The 25,102-nt window shown below is 38.6% G+C and overlaps 1 protein-coding gene across 3 annotated transcripts in view; it reads right to left on the bottom strand.

Moving 5' to 3' along the window:
* The window catches only part of GATAD2B (GATA zinc finger domain containing 2B), a 94,390-nt gene that overhangs the window by 10,192 nt on the left and 59,096 nt on the right, over positions 1-25,102 (bottom strand). For 2 of the 3 annotated variants that reach the window (XM_037162518.2, XM_037162520.2), the window contains exons 2-3: positions 4,997-5,332; positions 207-336 (exon numbers count right to left, since the gene is read on the bottom strand). In XM_037162518.2, coding sequence (XP_037018413.1) covers positions 207-336; positions 4,997-5,331 — 465 coding nt within the window. In that variant the 5' untranslated portion in view covers position 5,332. Of the gene's footprint in view, positions 1-206; positions 337-4,996; positions 5,333-7,500; positions 7,638-25,102 lie in introns of all 3 variants that reach the window. The other variant, XM_053666205.1, reaches the window with a different exon arrangement.

The following is a 25,102-nucleotide window of genomic DNA, read 5'->3' as shown; positions in this document are numbered from 1 at the left end:
AAACTAACTTCTCCACTTGATTCTAACAGTTCCCTTCAAAAGTTCCACTGAGGTTAATAATTATTTACAAAGTATCATCAATGGGTAAGTATTTAGATCTAAAAAGTAAACCATAAGAAAACCAGAAGTGGGACTCTTACAGAATTAAAGAGAATAAAGGTAGTAAGAAAAACTTTTCTCTTTTTCTGCCTTTTTTTTTTTTTTACCTTAAACATCTCTAGGTTGGCTGCTTTGAGTCTCTCTTCCATTCGGGAGCTGGAACGAGGACTGGAAGCCTCATTATCAGATAAAACAATGATGTCTGGGGAGGGAGTTAGCCTTCCTCGGTCTGGCTCACTAAACAACAAAATAGAAAAAAAATAAGGTATGTCCAACAGTGAAGGTTTATAGAAAAGTTTAAGAAACTTCTTTTCTACACCCAACAAAGAAATCCAAGGCAACTTTGGTCTGAACCAATTCACCCAGGGAAGACAGAGAACTCGAATCTTAGAATAAAGAAGACACTAAAATGTGAGTAATGAAAAAACCTCTACAAAGGTACTTTTTCTGTCTAAACTCTTCACAGAGGATGCTGAAACAAAGACAATGGGTTTAGAAATAGAAAGGAGCGTTCATTTCATACTGATTAAATAAAAATTCTAAATGTTTTTCCTGCACCTCACTCTCCTTTGGGTTGTCTCATTAGTTATACAGAAGCAAGAAGAAAATGGTTAGCTTGACAGGGGAAGAAGAGCACAGGCAGTAAAGCCTAGCTGCCCACTCTTGGTACAGCTGACAGACACACTGCTGAAGGAGGCAACTCATTCTACCAGTAACAACACGGTCCTGGCTCTCTGAGGAATTATAAGAAAGGAGGTTATACTGCAACTCCAAGATAGTCTATCCTGTCAAGAGTTAAGGCAAAAGAAGGTACTGTTCTCAATGGCTTGAGGGAATGGACAATGCCAAGTACAATGTCTACAGCCTTCTGGAGGACTGAAACTTCAGATGTAAATATATATGGAACTTGCACCTACTTGCCAGAGTTCTACTGAGTATCATCCTCAGAAAGAAACTGTCTAGAAATGACTTGCAAATCTAAATCTTTCACACTGGTTTCCTTAGAGTCTATTTACTAAACAACTCTAGTTTTGGTCTTTGCGGAGTTAGCCTTAAAAGAATCAGACTTGTTTCTCTAAGATGATGAAAAATGGCACTCACTGCTTAAGACCTGGGTAACAAGAATCCTGGAAATTCTAACTGACTAGGTTTCCAAGTCAGTGCAGATCTTCTTCCTCTCTTCTACTTTCTCAACTCAAAGTATCTTCCCAGACCCTATTTCCCTGAGTTCTTCACTGTACTTCAGAGTATATAGGTCTAAAGCAATGTGTTCTTAGGTCTTTTTAAACATGTAACTCAAAATCTTTAGTCCTGAGAGCTTGTCTACCATTTCTTGGGGCTTCTTGACTCAGCTGCTGTTGGCACAAGTGCCCCTGCCCCCTTTAAAAAAATTCTTCACTGGAGGACACTTTCTCACTGCTTTTAGAGAGAAGGAGGAAGAGGGAGAAATATTGATGTGAGAGAAACATCAATTGGTTGTCTCCCCTATGCACCCAGACCAGGGATTGAACCTACAACCTTTCATTTATGGGATGACCCTCCAACCAACTGAGCCACACTGGCCATGGCACACACATGCCTTTTAAACTAGGCACCCTGGATGGTTGCATAGGCATTCAATTTCTCTACACAGTAAAACGGAGTTACAAAATCAACCAAATTTAGCTCAGGAAATAGAATTAGGGGACAGAATAATAAGAATATCTTGGGAACTATTACATTTTCCTGCATTACTCTATAACCACTGGCCACAGACACAGCAAGCTGAGAATGTGGGGCTATAGAAAAAGAAGCCAATAAAGGAAAAAAAGAACCTTTCATTCTCTAACTCCAAGTTCCTAAAGTAATGGTCAGGAATAAATAAAGTGAATTCTTTTTTCTGGTGACTTTATTTATCATTTCTGTATTATCTTTCCACCACCCCTAACACTTACATGGGTGAACAATTTTGAGCTCTGGTAGATTTCTACTTCTACTTGATTCCCCAGTGTTTACATCAACAGTAAGCTCTTTCCATTTTGGTCCCTGCTGGATACACACACCACAGATTATTTCTAAGTTAAGGAATTCTTCCTTGCTCAAATGAGTGCCACCTACCAACTGCTTAGGGATTGTCTGGCAACAAGACAGGCAGAGACATTCCTGGATGGAGATTTTGCAATTGAGTGGCATCTATTAGGGAGCTGTATCTGAGAACCCTAAATAATGTATTTTTTTCTTTTTTACCTATCCTCACCTGAGGGCATTTTTTCATTGTTTTTAGAGAGAGAGGAAGGGAGAGAGAGACGAATCAATCAGCTACATAATGGCAGGTGTCCATGCTGCGGATCACCAGGACCAGGGATCACAGGTGTCCAGACTAGGGACCCAGGCATGTGCCCTCTCCAGCAATCAAACCTGCAACACTCTAATCAACTGAGCCATGGCTCTAAATGGTATTTTATTTCCAGATATAATCAGACCCACATTAGTAAGACAGCACAGGTAAGACAAAGCTCAAGTCACATTTCATTCCTCAAGTTTTTAATTAACTTTTGACCTGAAATTCTGGCTTAATTTATTAAATTCTCCAGGGACAGAAATTCATATATATGATTTACAGTATTTTGTGTTCTTAAGTATGAAACACTACCTGTTAGAGAGACATTATAAAAGCTGGACTTGCTGCTGACATCACTTGTGCCTCAGACTGGCAGGTTCCCAGAAACTATAAAACTGCTAATCCTTAAGACCACAGTAATAAAAACTAAACAAAAAAACCCCAAACTGCCATGTAAACTGGCATTACAAACTATAAGCAGCACTAGTTTCATATTTACCTTATTTCACAGTAGATGTAACTTGCCCAAATGATTAAAAAAAAAGATACTTAGGCAGTTATGATATGGCTACGATAGCAAGAGCACTTCCTTCTTTCTGCTTTTAAATTCTCTCCTTTTATCCATATCAACTAAGTCATTGTTCTTACTGAGCCCTCTATTAATCTTATTCATTCTTATGAAAACCTTGGGACTAAGTGGAAATAGCTGTCAGTATATCTGGTGAATGGGAAAAAGACATTGTCCAACACGACCTTATTTTTCCATTAGAATGGGGTTCTACATGGTTTACATCAAGCTTCTTGCCCTGAGGACCATTAAAAAAGACTCCCAGTTTCTAGAGGACTGTTTCGAAAGGCCAGCCCTCTAAAATAAAATTAAAAGCAATAGTAGGGTTTTCAGGGTAGCCTGACTTTTTAAAATAGAATTTATCTTTGATATTTTATAATTCCAATAGCACCAATGAGATCTTACCAAAATGTGTAACAATGTTTCTATGAAAAATACATCTTCTGCTCCAATTTGGGATGTGAGAAACCCACCTAACAATTTTTCCTCTTTTTCCTCCCCAGTGAAATAGAATTAGTCACTGGCTCCAGAGGGGGAAGAGTGATTATGGGACAAGTGGGTTGCTCAGGTACATGATCTCATTCATCCACTTTCTTTTTTCCCCAAAAGAACTAAGGATTAACCTACTTTCATAACATTCTGCTGACACTACCTATAGCTCCCAATACTTTTTTTCCTCTTCCAGGGCTACTAGGGAACTTATCTGAAATTTCCTAAGGGTTTTTAATGCTATACTAAGAATAATGTTCCTTTATTGGGCGTTTTGTTTTAAAAAGATAATCCAGGGAAAATACTAGTAAGTAAATGTTAAAAGGTAGAGAAAGAAACTCAGATAAGGTTATAACCATTCCTCCTTTCTTCTTCTTTCTCACACCAGTCCAGTTTAAAGATCCTGCTTTGGATCAGTTCTAGGACAAAGTCAGAAGGTCAGCTGGAAGGCAACTGAACACTGAAGAGTAATTCTCATTCCTATTAAGTTGTTTCTGAACCGTAACAAACTGAATGTTCTTAAAACTAGAGTTTTTCTATATTGTGATTCAGTGTCAAGGTAGGCTCTACTACCCACTACCCTCAGCTAGTTCTAGGAACCTCTTAGTATGTGCTCCAGTTTCAAGGTACTCACTTGACAGACACCAGAAAAAAGGCCCGTGAAAATGTTTGCTTGTGCTGTGTTGTGTTGTGTGTGTGTGTGTGTGTAAGAGCACAAGCATGAGTGTACATGTACAAGTGAATGTGTATACATATGTTGGGGAAAGGGGCACAAATGAAGCAAAACTGTAGAGAATTACCACAGAAAGATAATTTCCTTGCTGACACAAGAAAAGCTGGGCCCATATTGTTTTTGATGTTATAAAAGCTGGGGCCCTGGCTGGTGTGGCTCAGTGGACTGAGTGCTGGCCAGCAAACCAAGGGTCACAGGTTTGATTCCCAATCTGGGAACATGCCTGGGTTATGGGCTGGGTCCCCAGTAAGGGATGCCTTGAGAGACAACCACACATTGATGTTCCTCTCTTACTCGTTCTCCCTCTCTTCTCCTCTCTAAAAATAAATAAATAAAATCTAAAAAAAAAAAAAAAAGCATAATTGGTAGGTACACAAAATTAATGAATAAAGCTGAGACTCCGTAATAAACAGATCCTAAAACTCCTGGAATGATCTGAAGAAAAAGACTTTTTTCCTTCTAAAATAGCCGTAAGATCAGAATAAAAGTATATTATTAACTCACTCTTAATTGGGGTATCAGTACTATAGTGCCTCCTTTATCCAGAAATGGCCACTTTATTTTAAGGTAAGAACTATGGTTCTCTGTATGCTAAGCAAATTTTTGAGGCACCTGGTTTCATTTGGAAATGAGAAGAATTCAGGGTCAAGCCATATGGCACAGATCTGTCTTCTTTCAAGAAACTTAAGATGAAAATCCCTCCTCTCATTAAATTCATTCCATTTTCACAGGCTTCATTTATAAGAAGACCCTATCTATCCCTGGAGGCAGCTGAATCAAGCCATACCTCCGTCTAGCACTCATATCCACAGGCTCATCATTGATGTTTTCTTTGCCTGGCCTTCCAGCAGTCCTGTTGTCTCCATGCGGCCTGAGATTTCCATTGAGTTTCTCTTCAAAGCCCTTGACACCACTGCCATCCTGTTTGGTGGGTAACTCATGTGGCATTTCAAGATTTGCCAAATCCTTCCGTTTGAGCAGTGCTAACATTTTCAGACGTTCCATGGCCTCATGCCCCTCCATTTTGAGTCGCTTGGCCAGGACATCATCTCGCTCATCTGCTGGGTCCAAGCTCCGCTTCAACAGATTCAAGCGAAGAGCATCTTCTGTCATTCTATCCATCCTATGGAAAGAAAAATACAAGTGAGATCAGAATAAAGTCCCTTAAATAATCCATAATGAAAGAGGGTAGGTAGTAATGGTATTAAGAAGAATCATAGCCCTAGATAGTGTAGCTTGGTGGACTGAGTGAGGGCCTGTGAACCAAACAACCGCAGTTCGATTCCCAGTCAGGGCACATGCCTGGGTTATAGGCCAGTTCCCAGCAGGGGATGCATAAGAGGCAACCACACACTGATATTTCTCTCCCTCTCTCTCCTTCTCTTCCCCTCTCTGTAAAAATGAATAAATAAAAATATTTAAAAAACAAGAAGAATCATAGATATGGACATGGAGGCTCAAAGTTAACTTGGCTAACCCACCCTGTATCTTCCTAGAGACTAAAGAAACTATGGTACCAGTCAATTAGGTACTTACTGTATAGATGCCAGAAACCAAATACTACACTCACCTGGATAGTCTATTGAGAGTTTATCTCTCTCAAAAAAGAAACATTCCTTTATGACCAGCTTTTGTGCATGCATGCTCAATGTAAGATGCTTTGGTTTTAATTCTCATACCAAATTTGTCTCCTGGAAAAGACTTATGAATGGGAAGTTCCTCAGGTCATGCATGCCATTATCTTAAATTGGCCTATCTTATAAATGAAGAAATAAGAGAATGATGAATTAGAGAAAGAGCATCTAACAGGAAGCCTGAGTTGACTGAATATAGCAAGGATCAGGAGTGCATTGTTAATTTGTCCTCAGTTCAACAGATAATGGATTCAGAACCTTAAGATACCTGGCTTTGCTTAATGGACTCAGGTGCTAAAGCTGGTAACAAGTAATATCTTCTCTACTTATACAGCAAAGTTATTAAAGACAAGCTAATTATCATTTCCCCTTCTCACTTTGATTTTTTACACTAACAAAATCTAACCGAAGAATTTCTCCAACACTTTTAAATCCAGGGCTGTTTGGTTAAGAAATCGCTGAGACACCAGAAAGAATATTTTTGAGTCATAGAAACATAGGTTCAAACTGCTTCTTACTTTTAAAAGATAAAATATTTAGTAAGTTACTTTACCTCCCAAGTCTCAATTTCATCTGTGAAAGTGGACACTTAGATGCTAAACAAAATTTAATTTATATACCCTTGGGCTATATGACTTTCATACCTAAGGTATGAGGTTAAGCACAATAATTCATAGACTCAAGCAGTAGGATGGCAAAGGCTACCAATGTTAATTGGTGCTCTTGCCAAATAATTTTTTAAAAGCATGTATGTGCTTGAGGCATCTTCCTTCCTATAGTGCACAGTAAAATAATAGCTATTCAATTCTTTTCTGGTTATAATGAGGAAAAGAGAAAAACCAACAAAAAATGCCCAATAAAAGAAAATGAAGCTTTTGGACACCAGAGAAAAGTCAGAACCCTGAGCTCTAAATTTAAATAATGTTTCTCAATGCCTTTTTTAAAGAACAGCTTTACTGAGATATAATTCACGTATCATATAGTTCACCGATTTAAAGTATGTAATTCAATGGTTTTTAATATATTCAAAGTTGTAAAACTATCACCAAATTTCGACGATTTCATAATCTCCACTTTTTAATGGGTATAAAAAATCCATACCCATTAGCAGTCATTTTCCTTACCCCCACCCCCATCTCTAATCCCCACTAATTTACTTTTTGTCTCTTTGTCTATTCAGAACTTTTTTTTAAAAAGATTTTATTTATTTATCTTTAGAGGGGAAGGGAAGGAGAGAGGGAGAGAAATATCAATGCATGGTTGCCTCTCATGTGTCCCCTGCTGGGAACTGGCCTGCAACCCAGGCATGTGCCCTGACTGGGAATTGAACCGCCATCCTTTGCTTCGCGGGCCTGCACTCAATCTACTGAGCTACACCAGCCAGGGCGAGAACTTTTTATATAAATACAATCATATGTGGTCTTTTGTGACTGGCTTCTTCCACTTAGCTTTATGTTTTTAGAGGTCCATTCATATTATACCAAATATCATGACTTCATATCTTTTTAAGGCTGAATGGTATTCCATTGCACGGACATATCATTTATCAATTGATGCATATTTGTTTCCCCCCCTTTTTGCTATTATAATACTGCTATGAACTTCTGTGTACAGATTTTTGTGTGAACATATGTTTTCAATTCTCCTGGGGATATACCTAGAAGTAGAATTGCTGGGTCCTATGGTATTCTTTGTTGAACATCTTGAGGGATTCCTTTCCAAAGTAGCAGCACCATTTTATATTAAAACCAGCAGTGTAGGAGGGTTCCAATTTCTCCATATTCTCTTAGTCTTCTGTTAACAGCATAAGATATGAGCTATTATAGCATATATGAGGGGGGAACCAAAAATCCAAAATTTATTTATAAAAAAATTGTATATTTATTCTTACATGGTTTTAAAGAATTTTTTATTTTTAGAGAGAGGGGAAGAGAGGGAGAAAGAAAGGAAGAGAAACATCAATGTGTAGTTGCGCTCACATACCCCCTACTGGGGGCATGATTTGGCTCACAACCCAGGCATGTGTGCCCTGACTGGTAATCAAACTGGTGACCCTTTGGTTTGTAGAGCAGTGCTCAATCCACTGAGCTACACCAGCCAGGTATTCTTACATGTTTTTTTTTCTTTTTTAAGATTTCATTAATTTTTTTAGAGAAAGGGGAAGGGAGGGAGAAAGAGAGAAACATCGATGTGTGGTTGCCTCTCACGTGGCCCCCACTGGGGACCTGGCCCACAACCTGGGCATGTGCCTTGACTGGGAATCGAACTGGCAACCCTTTGGTTCGCAGCCCACACTCAATCCACTGAGCTACACCAGCCAGGACTATTCTTACATGTTTTAACTTCAGTCACCTTCAAAGTACTTTCCATTTGATACAACACACCAATCGAGACATTTTTTCCACTGCTCACAACAGTTTCTGAACTTGTCAATTCTGATGCCTTTTAGTGCTTCTGATAGTTTTTGTTTCACCTCTTCTACACATTTCCTTTCGAGGACTTTTTTCAAGGGGAAAACAAAAAAAAGTTGTTGGGGGGTGGAGATTGGGTGAACAGGGAGGGTGGGGCACCAGGGTGGTGCTGTTTTGGTCAAAAACTGCTGAACACTCAGCATAGGTGTGGGCAGGTGCACTTGTAAATAATCTATCCATGCAATGGGCAAACATACCGAGTCTTCAAAAAAAAATTCAATGAAACTTAATACAGCCTCTCACAACAATGCCAACTGGTACACCGATACAGATGGGTTCCCAGAACAATCACCTAGCAGGGGAAGCCTGTACTACAAGGAGCCGGCCCTCCAGAAGATGATTCTGCTTTTTTTTTTTTTGTCCCCTCCCCCTGTATAAACATCATTTAGCTACAGGTCCCTCAAACATTTATTCTTTTGACACGTGTTACTTCTGAAGCGGTTTACCTCTGAAAAATAGCCCCTGATTGAGCTGTAAAGTTGAATGCTATTTAGAATATAAAAAATTAAGCCCTAATTCCACAGTAACAATGTCTTAGGTAACTTGATCAACATCTCATGTTGAGAGTATAATTGCAAATACCACAAGGAGTTGCAAAGGGTGGGAAAAGTGTTGTCATTTAACTGATTATATACCTAGATGCAAAAAGATCTTTAGAGAAGTAAGTACACAGCAACATATACAAATATAAATTCAATACAATACAGTGTTTCAAATTTTGAGGTAAATTATATTCATGAGCACTGAAAGTATATGATGACACTCCGTAACCTAAAGCTGAATGGAGTTTGGGATGCCATCATCATCCTGGCTTCTTCAACTCACAGTTATACAATCAGGTAAAAGCAATTCAAATAATTCCTCCTTATTATACTCTAAGGACACAAACAGATACATAAGAAGTTGGGGGAAACCAGAACCGGGTATCTGAATACCTAAGGTAATTTTTCCCAGTAGGTGGCTTGAGAACTCTCACCAAATTTTCCTTGCCCACTCTCTTTGTTAAAAAATTAAGGTAACATTGGTTTATAACATTATATAAGTTTTAGGTGTAAACATTATAATTTGACATGTTATAGATGTCCGTGTGTTCACTACCAAATACCTAGTTTTCACCGGTCCCCATGCAAATGACCCTTTACCCCTTTTACCCTTCCCTCTGGTAACCCACTAAGCTGTTATCTGCATCTGAGTTTGTTTTTGTTTCATTTATGTTTTGTTTTGTTTTGTATTTCACATGAGTGAGATCATATGGGTTGTTTTCTACTTAGCATAATACCCTCAAAACCCATCCTTGTTACAAATTCCTTGCCTATTTGACTTTACTGTATATAAATCCCAACTTCATGTATCTACATCCATGCATGTTTCAATACCCAAGGAAACAGGAATGAATCTTGAAAACATTATGCTAAGTAAAGGACAAATATTTTATGGTTCCACTTATGTGAGGTACCTAGAATAGGCAAATTCACAAGAGACAGAAAATAAAACAGAGGCTACCAGTGGCTGGAATTGGAGAGAGGGGGAGTAAGGAGTTATTATTCAATGGGAACAGTCTTTGGGATGAAGAAAAAGTTCTTCAAATAGATAATGGTGCCTTGGCTGGTATAGCTCAGTGTCCTGGCTGGTGTAGCTCAGTGGATTGAGCACGGGCCTGTAAACTAAAGGATCGCAGTTCAATTCCTAGTCAGGGCCCATGCCTGGGTTGCAGGCCAATTCCCAGCAGGGGACCCAAGACAGGCAACCATACATTGATGTTTCTCTCCCTCTTTCCTTCCCTTCCCCTCTAAAGATAATAAAATCTTTTTTTAAGGCAAAGCTGAATCTCTCTCTTTTTAAAAAGATTTTAAAGAATATCTAACTCATCAAGTCCAATCAATTCTATTCCCTTCCTCTGAATATTTAATGAGAAAATGTGTAGCAATGGTGCATTGCTAGCTACTGGCAGCTACCTTGTGACCATGAAGGAAGAGAGTTTGCAGACACAGCAGACACTGCACAGGAGAACACCGAGATGAGAGCTAATTATATAGTTATGCCACCAGATCAAATTACCCTAAAGCTAGTCTCTGGATTCCTGTTATATAGCCAATAAATTTCCTTAATGTTTAAGCCAGTATGAGCTAGGTTTTTTGCTACTTAAACTGAAAATATTCTAACAGAAAACTGTGTCAGAAGTGCCAATATGAAATCAAGGTGAAGATATTCAATAAACAGCTGGATACATGACAAAAACAAAAGAGCCAGCGCTCAGACCAGAGCTGGAGACAAGTATTTGAATGGGTCAAGGAGGTGACTGAAGTAATATATGGGGATAAAACAGCCCAGAATGAATATATAGTTAGAATATATAGGCAAGGATAGAACCATGGACAAGACAATACCTACATTTAACAGCTGGCTGGTCAGAGAGCTAGGGGAAAACGGAAAAGCGTGACATCGATTGTTTGCCTCTTGTATGCACCTCAACCAGGGAATGAACCCACAACCTAGGCATATGCCCTGATTGGAAGTCAAACCCATGACCTTTTAGTTTATGTGACAACACTCTAACCATGTATGCCACACCGGGTAGGGCTATTCATTTCCTACAGTTTCACTTATTTTTTCTTCCTGATTTCTCTCCCTTTAATCTGTCTTCCAAATGGTTGCAATATACAGCTGAGGAGAATTTTATTGTAGAGACACACGGAGGAGACTGCCTGTTCTTTTTATTATGAAATGTTTCCAACATGGAAATATGTATAGATGATAATAAATAAAGATCACATCTTACTATTTTATCCCTATTTTATTTTTAATTCAATTTTTTACTCAGATAATTATACATTCATATGAAGTTTTAAGAAATAATACAGCCCTACCCCAGCTGGTGTGGCTCAGGGGATTGAGTGCCAGCCTACGAACCAAAAGATCACTGGTTCATTCCTCATCAGGGCACATGCTTGGTTGCAGGCCAGGTCTCTTGGGTGGGGGCATGTAAGAAGCAACCAATTAGATGTTTCTCTCACACATCGATGTTTCTCTCCCTCTCTTTCTCTTTTCCTCTCCCTCTCTCTAAAAATAAATAAATAAACTTTTAAAAATAGTTTAAAAGTTTATATTTTTAAAATAAACTTTAAAAAATATTTTATTTATTTATTTTTAGAGGGAGGTGAAGGGAAGGAGAAAGAAAGGGAGAGGAACATCAATGTGTGGTTGCCTCTCACATGGTCCCCACTGGGGACCTGGCCCGCAACCCAGGCATATGTCCTGACTGGGAATCAAACCAGTGATGCTTTGGTTTACAGCCTGTGCTCAATCCACTGAGCTATATCAATAAGGGCTAAATTAATAAAGTCTTTAAATAAAGAAAAAGAAAAGAAATAATACAAAGCCCTGACCGGTGTGGCTCAGTTGGTTGGGTGGTTGGGAATAGTCCTGGAAAGTGAAAGGTCACCGGTTCAATTCCCAGTCAGGGCACAAGCCTAGGTTATGGGGTCAGTCCCTGGTTGGGATGCATATGAGAAGCAATGGATCAGTATTTCTCTCTAGCATTAATATGTCTCTCCTTCTGTCTTTCTCTCTCCTTTCCCATCTGTCTAAAAACATAAATATTTTCTTAAGAAAAAGAAGTATGCCCTGGCTAGTATGGCTCAGTGGGTTGCATGCAGGCCTGTGAACCAAAGGGTAGCTGGTTCAATTCCTGATTACAGCACATGCTGGCTTGCAGGCCAGGTCCTAAGGAGGGGATGCAAGAGAGACAACCACACATTAAGATTCCCTCCCTCCCTCTCTTCCCCTCTCTCTAAAAATAAATAAATAAAATCTTAAACAAAAACAAAAGAAAAATAAATAATAAAGAAAGATTCTATGTACCTTTACCTAGTTTTCCATAATGGTACCATCTTACAAAACTATCTTACATCATGACCAGAATATCAACACTGACATAATCTACAAATATATTCAGATTTCCCCAATTTTACTTGTACTCATTTGTGTGTACTTAGTTCTATACAATTTTATATTTGTACGTTCATATATCCACCACAATCAAGATACAGAACAGTTCCATCACCTCAAGGATCCCTCATGTTGCCTTCTTATAACCATATACATCCTTTTCCCCCAGCCACCCAACCACACCCTGAACTCTGGTGATTACTAATCTGTTTTATATATCTAAAATTTTTTCTTTTCAAAAATACTTATTGGAATTATATACATTATATAACTTTAGGATTTTTTTCTTTTCACTAGGCATAATTCCCTTGAAATTCATTCAAGTTGTTGCATGTACCAATAGTCTGTTCCTTTTTATTGCTGAATAGTTCATCTGCTGAAGGACAACTGAGTTGTTTCTAGATTTTCTGCTAGAATAAATAAAGCTGCTCAACATTCATATACAAGTTTTTATAGAAACATAAGTTTTCATTTATCTGGGATAAATGCCCAAGAGTGCAACTGCTGAGTCATATGGCAAATGAATGTTTAGTTTTAGAAGAAGCTGCCAATCTGTTTCCCAGAGTAGTTGTACCATCATATAGTTCCACAAGCAATGTTTCAGAAATCTAGTTTCTTTATATCTTCACCAGCATTTGGTGTTGTCATTATTTTTTATTTAAGCCATTTTAATAGGTGTGTTGTAATATTTCAACGTGGTGTTTTTTTTTTCAACGTGGTTTTAATTTGCACTTTCCTAATGGCTAGTGATGTTGAATATTTTTTTTATGTGTTTACTGCCATCTGTAAATCCTTTTGTTCATATCTTTTGCCCTTTTTTAAATTGCATTGTTTATGCTTTTTAACTTTTATTTTTTACTGTGGAGTTTTGAGAGTTCTTTACATATTCTAAACACTAATCATTTGTCATACTTGTAGCTTCCTATTTTCAGTGAAATTAAACACTATATATATAGTTGAAGCACCCTTGTAACTTTACCCACAAACTATTTTTTACCCTCCCTTTTCCTTCCTTCCCCACAGAAAGGCATTATGATGGATTATTTTTATCCTCACCCAAGGACATTTTTTTCCATTTCTTTTAGAGGGAGAGAAACATCAATGTGAGAGAGAAGCATTGAGCAGCTGCCTCCTATATGCACACAGACCAGGGATTGCATACTCCCGGACCAGGGACTGTACATGCCCAGACTGTGGATCAAACCTGCAACCCAGGTATGTGCTGTAACTGGGAACTGAACCCAGGTATGGGATGACACTTCAACCAACTCAGCCACACTGGACAGGGGATGATGAATTTATTATCATTCTCATTAATATTTGTACAAGCTAATTTCATATATATAATAATAACCCACAAGTAATACATAGTGTATATAGTTTGTATATTTTTAAAAATTGTATTTTATACCCTGCTGGTGTGACTCAGTGGATTGAGCACCAGCCTACGAACCAAAAGGTCACCAGTTCGATTCCTGGTCAGGGCACATGCCTGGGCTATGGGCCAGGTCCCTAGCTGGGGGTGTGTGAGAGGCAACTGGTTGATGTGTTTCTCACACATTGGTGTTTTTCTTCCTCCCTTTCTCTCTCCCCTCCCCTCTCTCTAAAAATAAATAAATATATACAAACACAGGAGTGGTTTCTAGGGCTGAAGGGAGGAAGAAAAATAAGGAATAACTGTTAATGGTAGAAAGCTTCTTTTTTTAAGTGACGAAAATATCCTGATGTTAGATTGTGGTGATAGCTGCATAACTATGAATATACCAAAACCACTGAATTGTACACTTAAAAAAAATCTTTTTTAAAATTATTTTTTACAGAGAGAAAAAAGAAGGGAGAACGAGAGGAAGAGAAACACTGATGTGATGATGTGAGAAACGTCTATTGGCTGCCTTCAGTATACACCCTGACCTGGGACCAAACCCATAACCCAGGCATGTGTCCCAGCCAGAAAGCCAACCAGCGACCCTTCAGTTTGCGAGATGGCACCCAACCAACTTGAGTCCCACTGGCTGGGGCTTGAACTGCACACTTTAAGTGGGTAAATTTTACAGTATGTAAAATGTCTCAATAAAGATATTAAAAAAGACAAGGGATGATACTAACGGCAGGTTCAATGTTACAAAAAAATATTTGTGAACCAGAAGACTGAGAAATAAAAATTATCAAAACTCAAAGAAGGCCCTGGCTGGTGTAGCTCAGTGGACTGAGCACAGGCCTGTGAAGCAAAGGGTCGCTGGTTCGATTCCCAGTCAGGGCACATGCCTGGGTTGCAGGCCAGGTCCCTAGTAGGGGACACAAGAGAGGCAACCACACATTAATGTTTCTCTCCCACTCTTTCTCCTTCCCTTCCCCTCTCTCTAAAAATAAATAAATATTAAAAAAACTCAAAGAAGATAGAAAAGAAAAAAATAAGAGCCTCAGGAAACTCAGGGACAACTATAAGGAGTCGAATATACAGATAACTGGAGTTCCTTAAAGAAAGGAGAGAGGAGTGAACAGAAGAAATATATGAAGAAATAATGGCCAAAAATGAATAGAAAAATAAAAACTATAAACCTGCAAATCCAAGAAGCTCAAGAAACAAAACTATACCAAGGGACATAATAATCAAATTGGTCAAAACTACTACAAAATCTTCAAAGCAGCTGAAGGGGAGGGGGTGGCAACATGTTATATGAAAATGAGAATACCATCAGATTTTTTAGTTAGAAACTATGTAAAAGAGAAGACAGCAATATCTTTAAAATACTTAAAAGAAAAAAAACTTGACAACCTAGAATACCACAACCATAAAAAATGTATCTTTTAAAACCAAAGGTGAAATAAAGACCTTTTCATTCATTTAAAATTTCCCTTACCAATCTTCTCCTTTACAATTTGTAATTATTTGTATTTTTCCAAGTTCTTCTAATTATGGCTTCAGAGATTACTTTGTCTGTTATTAATATGGGCATATCAACTTCCTGGTTAGCATTTGCTTAGAATATCTTTTTTCATTCTTAACTTTAATTTCTGTGCCTTTTTGACAGTATTAACCTAAATTTATTTTTCCATTCAATCTGATGTTTCTTCAGCTGGTTAGTTTAGTCCATTTACAATTGTTAACATTACTAATATACCTGTTTTTAATTCTACCATCTTATGTTCATTCTACTATCTTGCTTGTTCTGTGCTGTGTTTATGCTCTTTGTGCTTCTACTAATATAATGATTTAAGCTTTCTGTATTCATTTTTTCTCTTTTACTCAGTACTATCTTGCTTTTAGCTACTATCAAACTGGTCATCATTAATTAATGTGTTAAATATAATCAAAGGTAATTCAGATTTACCTACAATTTTTTTTGCCTGCCATTCTACTGAATTCAAATTCCTTTTTCCTGCTACATATCTTTTCTTGCTCTTGTTGAGAAGTTTGGCTTAACTCTAATTTTCATTACTTTGGAGTGGTGTTTTTTCCTCTCTAGTTGCTCTCCTAAGGTCTTTGTCTTTGGTGTTCTATAAAACTACAGAATCACTAATATGTTTAGTTTTATTTATCTTTTCAGGATTCTATGTTTCTTTTTTTCCTGAAGTTGAAGATTCATATATTTAAAAATCTAGCCCTGGCTGGTGTAGCTCAGTGGATTGAGCGCGGGCCTGTGAAGCAAAGGGTTGCTGGTTCAATTCCTAGTCAGAGAACATGCCTGGGTTGCAGGCCAGGTCCCCAGTGGGGGCCACGTAAGAGGCAACCACACATTGATGTTTCTCTCCCACTCTTTCTCCTTCCTATTCCCTCTCTCTAAAATTACATAAATATTTTTTTAAAAATCTAAAAAATTCTCAGTCATTTTATCATTGAATATTGCTACTGTCTCCATTTTCTTTATTGTATACTAAAACTCTTATTATAAGTTATATTTTGGTCTCCATGTCTCAACCTTTTTTTGTATTTTCCATTTTTTGTATCCCTATCCTGAGTTCTTTGTGATTTCCTCCTATTGTTCCTAATTCTCTCTTCAGCCTTGTTTAACAAATACATCTCCTGAGTATTAAATTTCACTGATTTACTACAAAACAGATAAACTTTGGATGTATATAAGAAACAACTCAGGAACTATAAAAAAAAATTGATACCATGGGACCCGGTCCCACTCTGATTAAACTGGTCTGCCCTGGGACTCAAGCATCCACACTTTAATAAACTCCCTAATTGGTTCTATTATACAGCCAGTGTTAAGAATCATTCCATTTTCACACCAACTTGGTGTAATATTTCTCACCTTGGAAAAAATCTTCTCATGACCTCTTGTCCTAATCCATTTGTAACAAAAGGGTCATCAGGCCAAATCACCAAGAGAAGGCAGGGGTAAGGGAAAAAACCCCAAGGTAAACTTTAAGGTTAGAAGCAGCTTGCCCACCCTGTGAAGGGAGGGGCAGCCAGAGAAAGGAGCTTGTACAGAGCATGCATGCCTGGAGACTTGGCCCCCTTGCTCAAACATGGTGGCCAGAAAAGGTGCAAAGGAAAACATGGCCAACACTGGCCCTAACTGGTTGGAAAGCTGGATGCTCCCACTGGCTTTGGTTGTGCTTAGGTTTCTAAAACAGGACTTTTAAAACAGTGTACCAGGAAGCAAAAAATTAGTTGGTTCTTCCCCCTCTTCTGGAGGGGGGCATGTCAAGAGTTGCCAGCAGGCCTGCCAAGGGTGGTCAGTGCAGGCCTGTGAGTCAAGGCCCAGGGTCACAGACACCAAAAGATGCTTGAAGCTAGACAGCAACTGTAGATCGGCTAAGCCACCTACGTTTATATTTTGGGGTAGGAAAAGAGGTTCTATGCACAACCTTTAACTGAGCTGGCAGAAGGTGACAGGGTTATTTTTCCTTGGGTGTCTTAGAGGACACTGGCTTTTAGGCTTAAACTTGTCATTATTTTCAAAGACCCTGGTGATAATAGTCAGCACTGTGAACACATTTTTGTTTATGTGTTATTTTTAGTTCTTGAACCTATGTAGTTGCAGTGACAAATATTTAATAGCTATTTTTCTTTTAAATATATTTTATTGATTATGCCATTACAGTTGTCCCACCCCCCTTTGTTCCCACCTGCCCCGCACCCCCCTCCCACCCACATCGTCCCTCCCTTAGTGCATGTCCATGGGTCGTATATATATGTTCTTTGGCTTCTCCAATTCCTATACTGTTCTCAACCTCCCCCTGTCTATTTTGTATCTACCATTTATGCTTCTTATTCTCTGTACCTTCCCCCCCAATTCTCCCCTCCTCACCTCCCCGTTGATAACTCTCCATGTGATCTCCATTTCTGTGACTCTGTTCCTGTTCTAGTTTGCTTAGTTTGTTTTTAGATTCAGTTGTTGACAGTTGTGAGTCTGTTGTCACTTTACTGATCATATTGTTGATGTTTTTCTTAGATAAGTCCCTTTAACATTTCATATAATAAGGGCTTGGTGATGATGAACTCCTTTAACTTGACCTTATCTGGGAAGCCCTTTATCTGCCCTCCCATTCCAAATGATAGCTTCACTGGATAGAGTATCCTTGGATGTAGGCCCTTGGCTTTCATGACTCAGAATATTTTCCAGCCCCTTCTTGCCTGCAAGGTTTGAGAAATCAGCTGATGGTCTTATGGTTCAGGTAACTGTTTCCTTTTCTCTTGCTGCTTTTAAGATTCTCTCATCTTTCCTGGCTGGTGTAGCTCAGTGAATTGAGCGCAGGCCTGCAAACCATGTGATCGCGGTTCGATTCCCAGTCAGGGCACATGCCTGGGTTGCAGGCCAGTTCCCAGCGGGGGACGCACGAGAGGCAACCAGACATTGATATTTCTCTCCTTCTCTCCTTCCCTTCCTCTCTAAAGATAAATAAATAAAAATCTTAGGGAAAAAAAAAGATTCACTCATCTTTAATCTTGGGTAATATAATTATGATGTGCCTTGGTATATGCTTCCTTAGGTCCAACTTCTTTGGAACTCTGAGCTTCCTGGAAATCTATTTCCTTTGACTGATTGGGGAATTTCTCCTTCATTAAGTTTTCAAAATTTTTGCTCTTCCTCTTCTCCTTCTGGTACCCCTATGATTCGAATGTTAGAACATTTAAAGTTGTCCCAGAGGTTTCTAAGCCTCTCCTCATTTTTTTTTTTTTTTTGAATTCTTATTTCTTCATTCTGTTCTGGTTGAATATTTTTCTTTCTGGTCCAAACCACTGATTTGAGTTCTGGTTCCCTTGCTGTCACTGTTGGTTCCCTGCGCATTTTACCTTATTTCACTTTTCATAGCCTTCATTTTTTCCCCCTATTTCCTATTTCTTGACCATACTCAACCATTTCTGTGAGTATCCTGATTACTAATGTTTTGAACTCTGCATCTGATAGGGTTAGTTGGCTGAGTACACTCTCCTCCTGTAGTGGAGCCTTGGTTGCTACTGGCAGGTCAATGGGATGGATTTACCAAAGCTAGTCAGCTGCAAGGATTGGCTGTGACCATTTACCACCAATCTCTGCCCTCTGTGGAGTATCGGCTGTGCAGGGACTGCGTGGTGGTGCTCCAACACAGTCTGTAGCTGTTCACTGCGTGTTCTGGCCCTGGGATTTCCCAAGTGGTGCAGGTCAAGGTCAGTCCCCACTTGTAATTGCCTGAGGCCACCCTACCTGAGGTATAAAGTAATCTGAGATGGCTGCTACTTGTGTTGGGCATGGAGGTTCTCAGGTGAAGGCAAGTTGTGAAATCTTAGCTGACTGCTGCTAGTGCTGGGCCTGAGGCTCACGCAGGTCTGCTGTTGCTTGTTTCAGGATTTAGGGCAGGGGTGTCAAACTCATTTTCACCAGGGGCCACACCAGCCTCATGGTTGCCTTCAAAGGGCCGGATATCATTTTAGGACAGTATAAATGTAACTACACTTTAACAAGGGACAAGGAGCTCTGTATTTGGCCCTTCGAAGGCAACAGCGAGGCTGATATGGCTTCCCAGTCAAAATGAGTTTGGAAGATTAGGAAGATCATGCTTCACAACTTCCTAAATTAGTAAGTTGTGAAGCATGAGTCAAGACCAGCCATTCAAATGGAAAAGCAGCCTGGGTGGGTCAGTAAATCGGATGGGGCAGAATCTCCAGTATCTCGAAGGTGGGTCAGTGTTAGAAAGGTTGAAGCAGTCTGAGATATGGCACCAGCTTACCACATCAGTCTGGATGGATGTGGTTTCTTTGATTCCGTAGTTGTCAGACTTCCATTCAACTCTATTTCTGATGGTTCTAAGTAATGGTTGTTCTATATTTTAGTTGTAATTTTGATGTGATTGTGTGATGAGGTGAGCCATGTTTGCTTATGCTGCCTTCTTGTGGAAGTTCTGCACTTGTAATTTTTAAAGAAACCTCCGTACTGTTTTCAATAGGAGCTGCTTCAGTTTATATTCCAACCAACAGTGTACAATGGTTCTTTTTTCTCTACATCCTTAACACTTTTTTTTTACCTTTTCATAAGAAGCACTCTAACCTGGTATGAGGTGATACCTCATGTGGTTTTGATTTGACTTCCCCTGATGATTAGTGAAGTTGAGTACCTTTTCATGTAGTTCTTGACCATCTTTATGTTTCCGTAATCATTTATTCTTATTCTCCTTCAGTAGTTTGTAGTCATCTTCCTAACTCCTAACTCTAGGTATGCCCTTGGGCTCCATCTTGCACCTTTTCTTCACTTGCACATACTTCCTACATAATCTCAACTATTCCTTTGTGTTTAAACAGCGTCTTTATGCTTATCCCAAAATTTGTATTTCTAGCCCTCATCTCTCCTCCAATAGTCTCTTTATATAATCAACTGCCTACCTGATATCTCCACTTGGATGTCTAACAGGCATTTTATGAATTTGTCTGACATCTGTGGTGGTTTACATACACTGTTCTGACACATTCTTTGAAATTCTTCACACATCAAGAGTAGGGGGTCTATGTCCACTTCCTTTGAAGCTGGGTGGGTTTATGACTGTTTCAGCCAGTAGAGTATAGTAGATGTAATGGTGCTGGGTGACTTCTGCCACTAGGTCATAAAAAGCAATGCAGCTTCTACTTTACCTGCTGGAACACTGAGTATGAAGTCCTGAACTGCTTTCTGAAAAATGCAATTACCCTGAGGCCACCATGTTGTGAAGAAGCGAAGTCTCAGGGAAAGGTCACATGTAAACACTTCAGATGGCAGTCCTACTCTTTGAGTTACTGCAGCCCAGGCACCAGACAGGTAAGTGAGCCCTCAGATGACTACAGCCCCCTACTAATATGTCTTCCAAGCTCTTGCATCATCTCAACTGCAGTGCCACATTTTGTGAAGTTAAAAAGCCATCATTGCTTTTCCCCATTTTAATTAACTCCTGACCAACAGAATTCAAGAGCATAATAAAATAGCTGTTCTTTTAAATATTTTATTTATTTATTTTTAGAGAGGGGGAAGGGAAGGAGAAAGAAAGGGACAGAAACATCAATGTGTAGTTGCCTCTCACATGGCCCTCACTGAGGACATGGCTTGCAACGCAGGCATATGCCCTGGCTGGGAATCAAACCAGTGATGTTTTGGTTTACAGCCTGTGCTCAATCCACTGAGCTACACCAGCCAGGACAAAATAGCTGTTCTAAATTTTGGTGTAATTTGTTACACCACATTAGCACTTCAGGTCATTACTATATGGGTGTACACAATCTGGCCCACTTAGCTTGCTTTTTATCTCCCATTACCCTCCCATCACTCACTTTTCAGTAATTTTAGCCTCCTTATTCTCCTGATAGCCACATGGATTGATGCCTTACTTTCTTTAGACCCCAGAAAACCTTTCTCTAATGTATCTATTAAGAAAAACAAAAACATAGCATCCTCCATCATTACTCTGTCAGACCCTTACAATGCTTTACTCTTCTTCATGTTAATTATTACCACCAGGCATATTATTTTTATATTTGTTGTTGTTTCCCACCTACTAAAATGTAAGCTTATTGGGACACAGTTTTGTCGTCGTTTTTTCTGTTTTACTCAGTGCTTGGCCTATAACATATTCTAGAGAAATACCTGAATCGAGGACCATAGTCTGCATTTCTGGATATTCTATTTGGTTCTTTTTCAAATCTGTCTCCTCCAAAGTATTTTTTCTGATTTTTTCGTATTCCTGTAATTTAATAGTTTAAATATCCGTATTTTATGGACTATAGTGAACAGATCTAATATCTAAAGTTTTCAGTTCTTGGTGCTTATTACTGTTCATCGTAAATAATTTTTTAATGCTTTTTGTCCCTTTTTAATTGTGAGCCTAGTCTTCACTAGTCTTCAATGGGAGTTTTCCTGTAGGAATACTGTGTAGCTTGACTGTGGACCAACTCCTCTAGAGTCGTTTTTCACAGGCTTCTGCCAGTTGCCCCAAGGGTATAAAGGGTATGGAATAATTTTTTTTTTATTTTTTAGCTTGAGGAATCTCAGATGAAAATAATTTAAACCCACATGTAAGTAGGCCCATAATTAAATTTCTAGAAGATAGTCTCACCTGTTTTCAGTTACTAAATTTAGGAGTAATCTGTTGTATTAGAATAGTATTTCAAGTCTTTACCATAGTCTATATGGCCCAACATAATCAGAGCTCAGGCTGAGACAGAAAAGTTTTCTTGAACTAAGGGATGAAATTTTTTTATGGTCACCTCCTTTCCCTGAGCATGAATCTTTAAGGTTCCCAGCTTCATTTGAGGATTCTCTTCTCTAATTCTGCTCCATATAGGCCTAATAATTTGAATCATAACTCCTCATGAACCCAAAAATCAAGTCTTCTGGGTACTGAGACTAGAAAAGCTCCCAGAACTTCCACAACATTGTCACATGCACACTGCTCATTTTCAGTTTCTCTTTCATTTGCAGCCCCTGATAATTTTCCTTACTTTAGGCTCACACATGTGTTTAAAAGGAAATTTGTTTTTTAAAATATTTTATTAATTTATTTTTAGAGAGAGGGGAAGAGAGGGAAAGAAACATCAATGTGTGAGAGATACAGGGATCTGCTGCCTCTCACACTTCCCCAACTAGGGACCTGGCCTGCAATCCAGGCATGTGCCCTGACTGGGAATTGAACCAGTGACTTTTTATGGTTCACAGGCTGGCACTAAATCCACTGTGCCACACCAACCAGGGTGGATATTTGTTTTTTAAAAGTTTGATATATGTTATCCAGCATTATAAGGTGTTCTGTAATGGAGTTGCAAACGTCTTTAAGGTTATAATGGTCTGCCATACTCCAGAGTCAAAAATGATGGCCTAGAAATTTAAAATTTATTTTCGTAATAATTAGTTCAGTATTCTTTCAGAGCAGACAGGTCTCCTAGCTTCAAATGACAAAGAAGAACATACCTTAACAATGGAAAGATCTTACTCCTTAAGCCAGGGATAAAACTTGGCAGTACAAACAGTAAGACAGTCAGATATTACATGCCTCTTGATGTGATGCAGAATGAAGTACAGAGCAGCTCCCACTACGCATTTGTCAGAAATGTACGTTATACTAAAGTCCAGTTTACAGAAAATAGAGAATCAGAACAAGCTAAATAATACCACACAGAAACAATATGACAAATCTACAATGTATTTACACACTGCAAATCAATAAGCCTGGTCTCTTCAAATGTTGATATAAAAAGGGGGGAGAGAAGTATGGATTGTTCTAAAATAAGAGAGACTTACAGACATGCCAATGCGATGTATGATATTTGACTGGATCTTGGTGTAAAAAGAAAAGCTACAAAAGATGTTATGGGGAAACAACTGGCAAAATTTCAGAAAGACTGGGTGTATTAGATAAAATTAGAGAATTACTGCAAATTTTGTTTAGGTGTAATAATGGTATTATAGTTAAACAGAAAATTGTCCTTATTTTTTTGAGAAGCAACTGTTTTAGTTTTCCATGGTTGTTTTAACAAATTACCACAAACTTGGTGGCTTAAACAATACAAATTTATTTTCCTACAGTCTGGAAGTCAGAAGTCTGAAATGGGCTAAATTCAGGGCATCAGCATGGCTTCTAAAATTCCCTCTGGAGTTTTCAGAGAAGAATCCATTTTCTTGCTTTTTCCAGCTAGAGATCACCAGCTTTCCTTGGCTCTTAGCCATTTCTCCATCTTCAAAGCAAAGTCATTAATGTTGGACCCATTCTATCTCCTCATGCTCCCAATCTTTCTCTCTTCTGCCTTTCTCCATTTTAAGGACCCTTTTGTAATACACTGAATTCACTTTGATGATCTACCATATATATTTTTTAAAAATTTAATTTATTTTCAAGAGAGGGGAAGGGAGGGAGAAAGAGAGTGAGAGAAACACCAGTATGTGGTTGCCTCTTGCGCGCTTCCTATTGGGTATCTGACCTACAACCCAGGCATGTGCCTTGCCTGGGAATAAAACCAGCGACCCTTTGGTTTACAGGCTGGCGCTCAATCCACTGAGACACAGCAGCAGGGCTGATGTACCATATATATATATTTTTTGATGTACCATATTTTAAGGTCAGCTGATTAGCAACCTTAATTCCATCTGCTATCATAACTCCCCTTACTATGAAACTAAGCATTCACAGATTCTGGGAACTAGTATATGGACATCTTGAGGCAAGGGGCATTCTCCTGCCTAATACAGGAATCTTTAAGTATTTAGAGTAAAATCTTTAAAGTATTTAAATACTTTAAGTATTTAAGTATAAAACTCACTTTGAAACGGTTCAGAAAAATATGTATATGCTACATATCAATACAGTAAATACGACAAAACACTGTCCACTCAAGATGGTAGTTACATAACTGTTAACTGAACTGTTTTTAATATTTTCTACATATTTAAAGATTTCCAATTTTTTTAAAATTGAAAAAAATATTTGTTTTAATTTTTAAAAATAAGCAGAACAAAATAGACACCATTTTCAAAAGGAACCCATTAATCTGACCAGAGAGAACAGGAAAGAAAATGTGGTAGAAGAATACAGATAATGTATGACATTCAGTTGAGCAGCAATATTAAGATGAAATACATGCAGTCCTCCTGATACTGTGGATATGGTTACCTGCTGGGCTGCTGGGGATTAAGTTGTTCTTTACATGCAGATGACAAGGTCCCACCTGATGAGTGAGATTATTCTTTATGTTAGTTGTTACAGTCCTACTAATTGTCTTGAGGGAAATACATGTAAGAAATCTGAACTCCTTATGTTGTTTTTATATTTAAAAGGAATAAACAGTATGCTTTATAATTCTTCATAAATATAACTTTTATTTATTTTTACTAAAGATTTAGTTAATTTATTTCTAGAGAGAGGTGAAGAGAGGAAGAAAGAGAGGGAAAGAAACATCTATTGGTTGCCTCTCACACGCACCCAACCTGAGACCTAGCCTGCAACCCAGGCATGTGCACTGACCAGAATTGAACCAGTTACCTTTCACAGTTTGCAGGATGACGCCAACCTATTAGGCCACTCCAGTTAGGGCTAGAAATACAACTTTTTAAAAATACATGTAGCCCTGGCTTCCCTTTGCTATATTGTTCTTTTATAGGAAAAAGATTCCTTTTTCTACTCTAGGCACTAATGAAATTAGTTACACCCACCCTGGCTGGGTGGCTCAGCTGCTTGGAGTGTTGTACCATCTCACATTGATGTTTCTCTTTCTCTTTCCCTCTCTCTGCTCCCGCCCCTTCCACTGTCTACAAAAATCAATAAACATACCCCTGGGTGAGGATTTAAAAAAATAAAATAAAATTAGTCACACCTGATAAAAACTTTCATGTTGATAAAACATGCAAAGATTAATTACCAAATTCACTCTATTCCTCTAGTTAAGTCAGAAAGTGG

Source organism: Artibeus jamaicensis, unplaced genomic scaffold (genome assembly GCF_021234435.1).
Source record: "Artibeus jamaicensis isolate MK-2021 breed Jamaican fruit bat unplaced genomic scaffold, CSHL_Jam_final contig_447, whole genome shotgun sequence".
NCBI lineage: Eukaryota > Metazoa > Chordata > Mammalia > Chiroptera > Phyllostomidae > Artibeus > Artibeus jamaicensis.
This window is presented reverse-complemented; position numbering and strand designations above follow the sequence as displayed.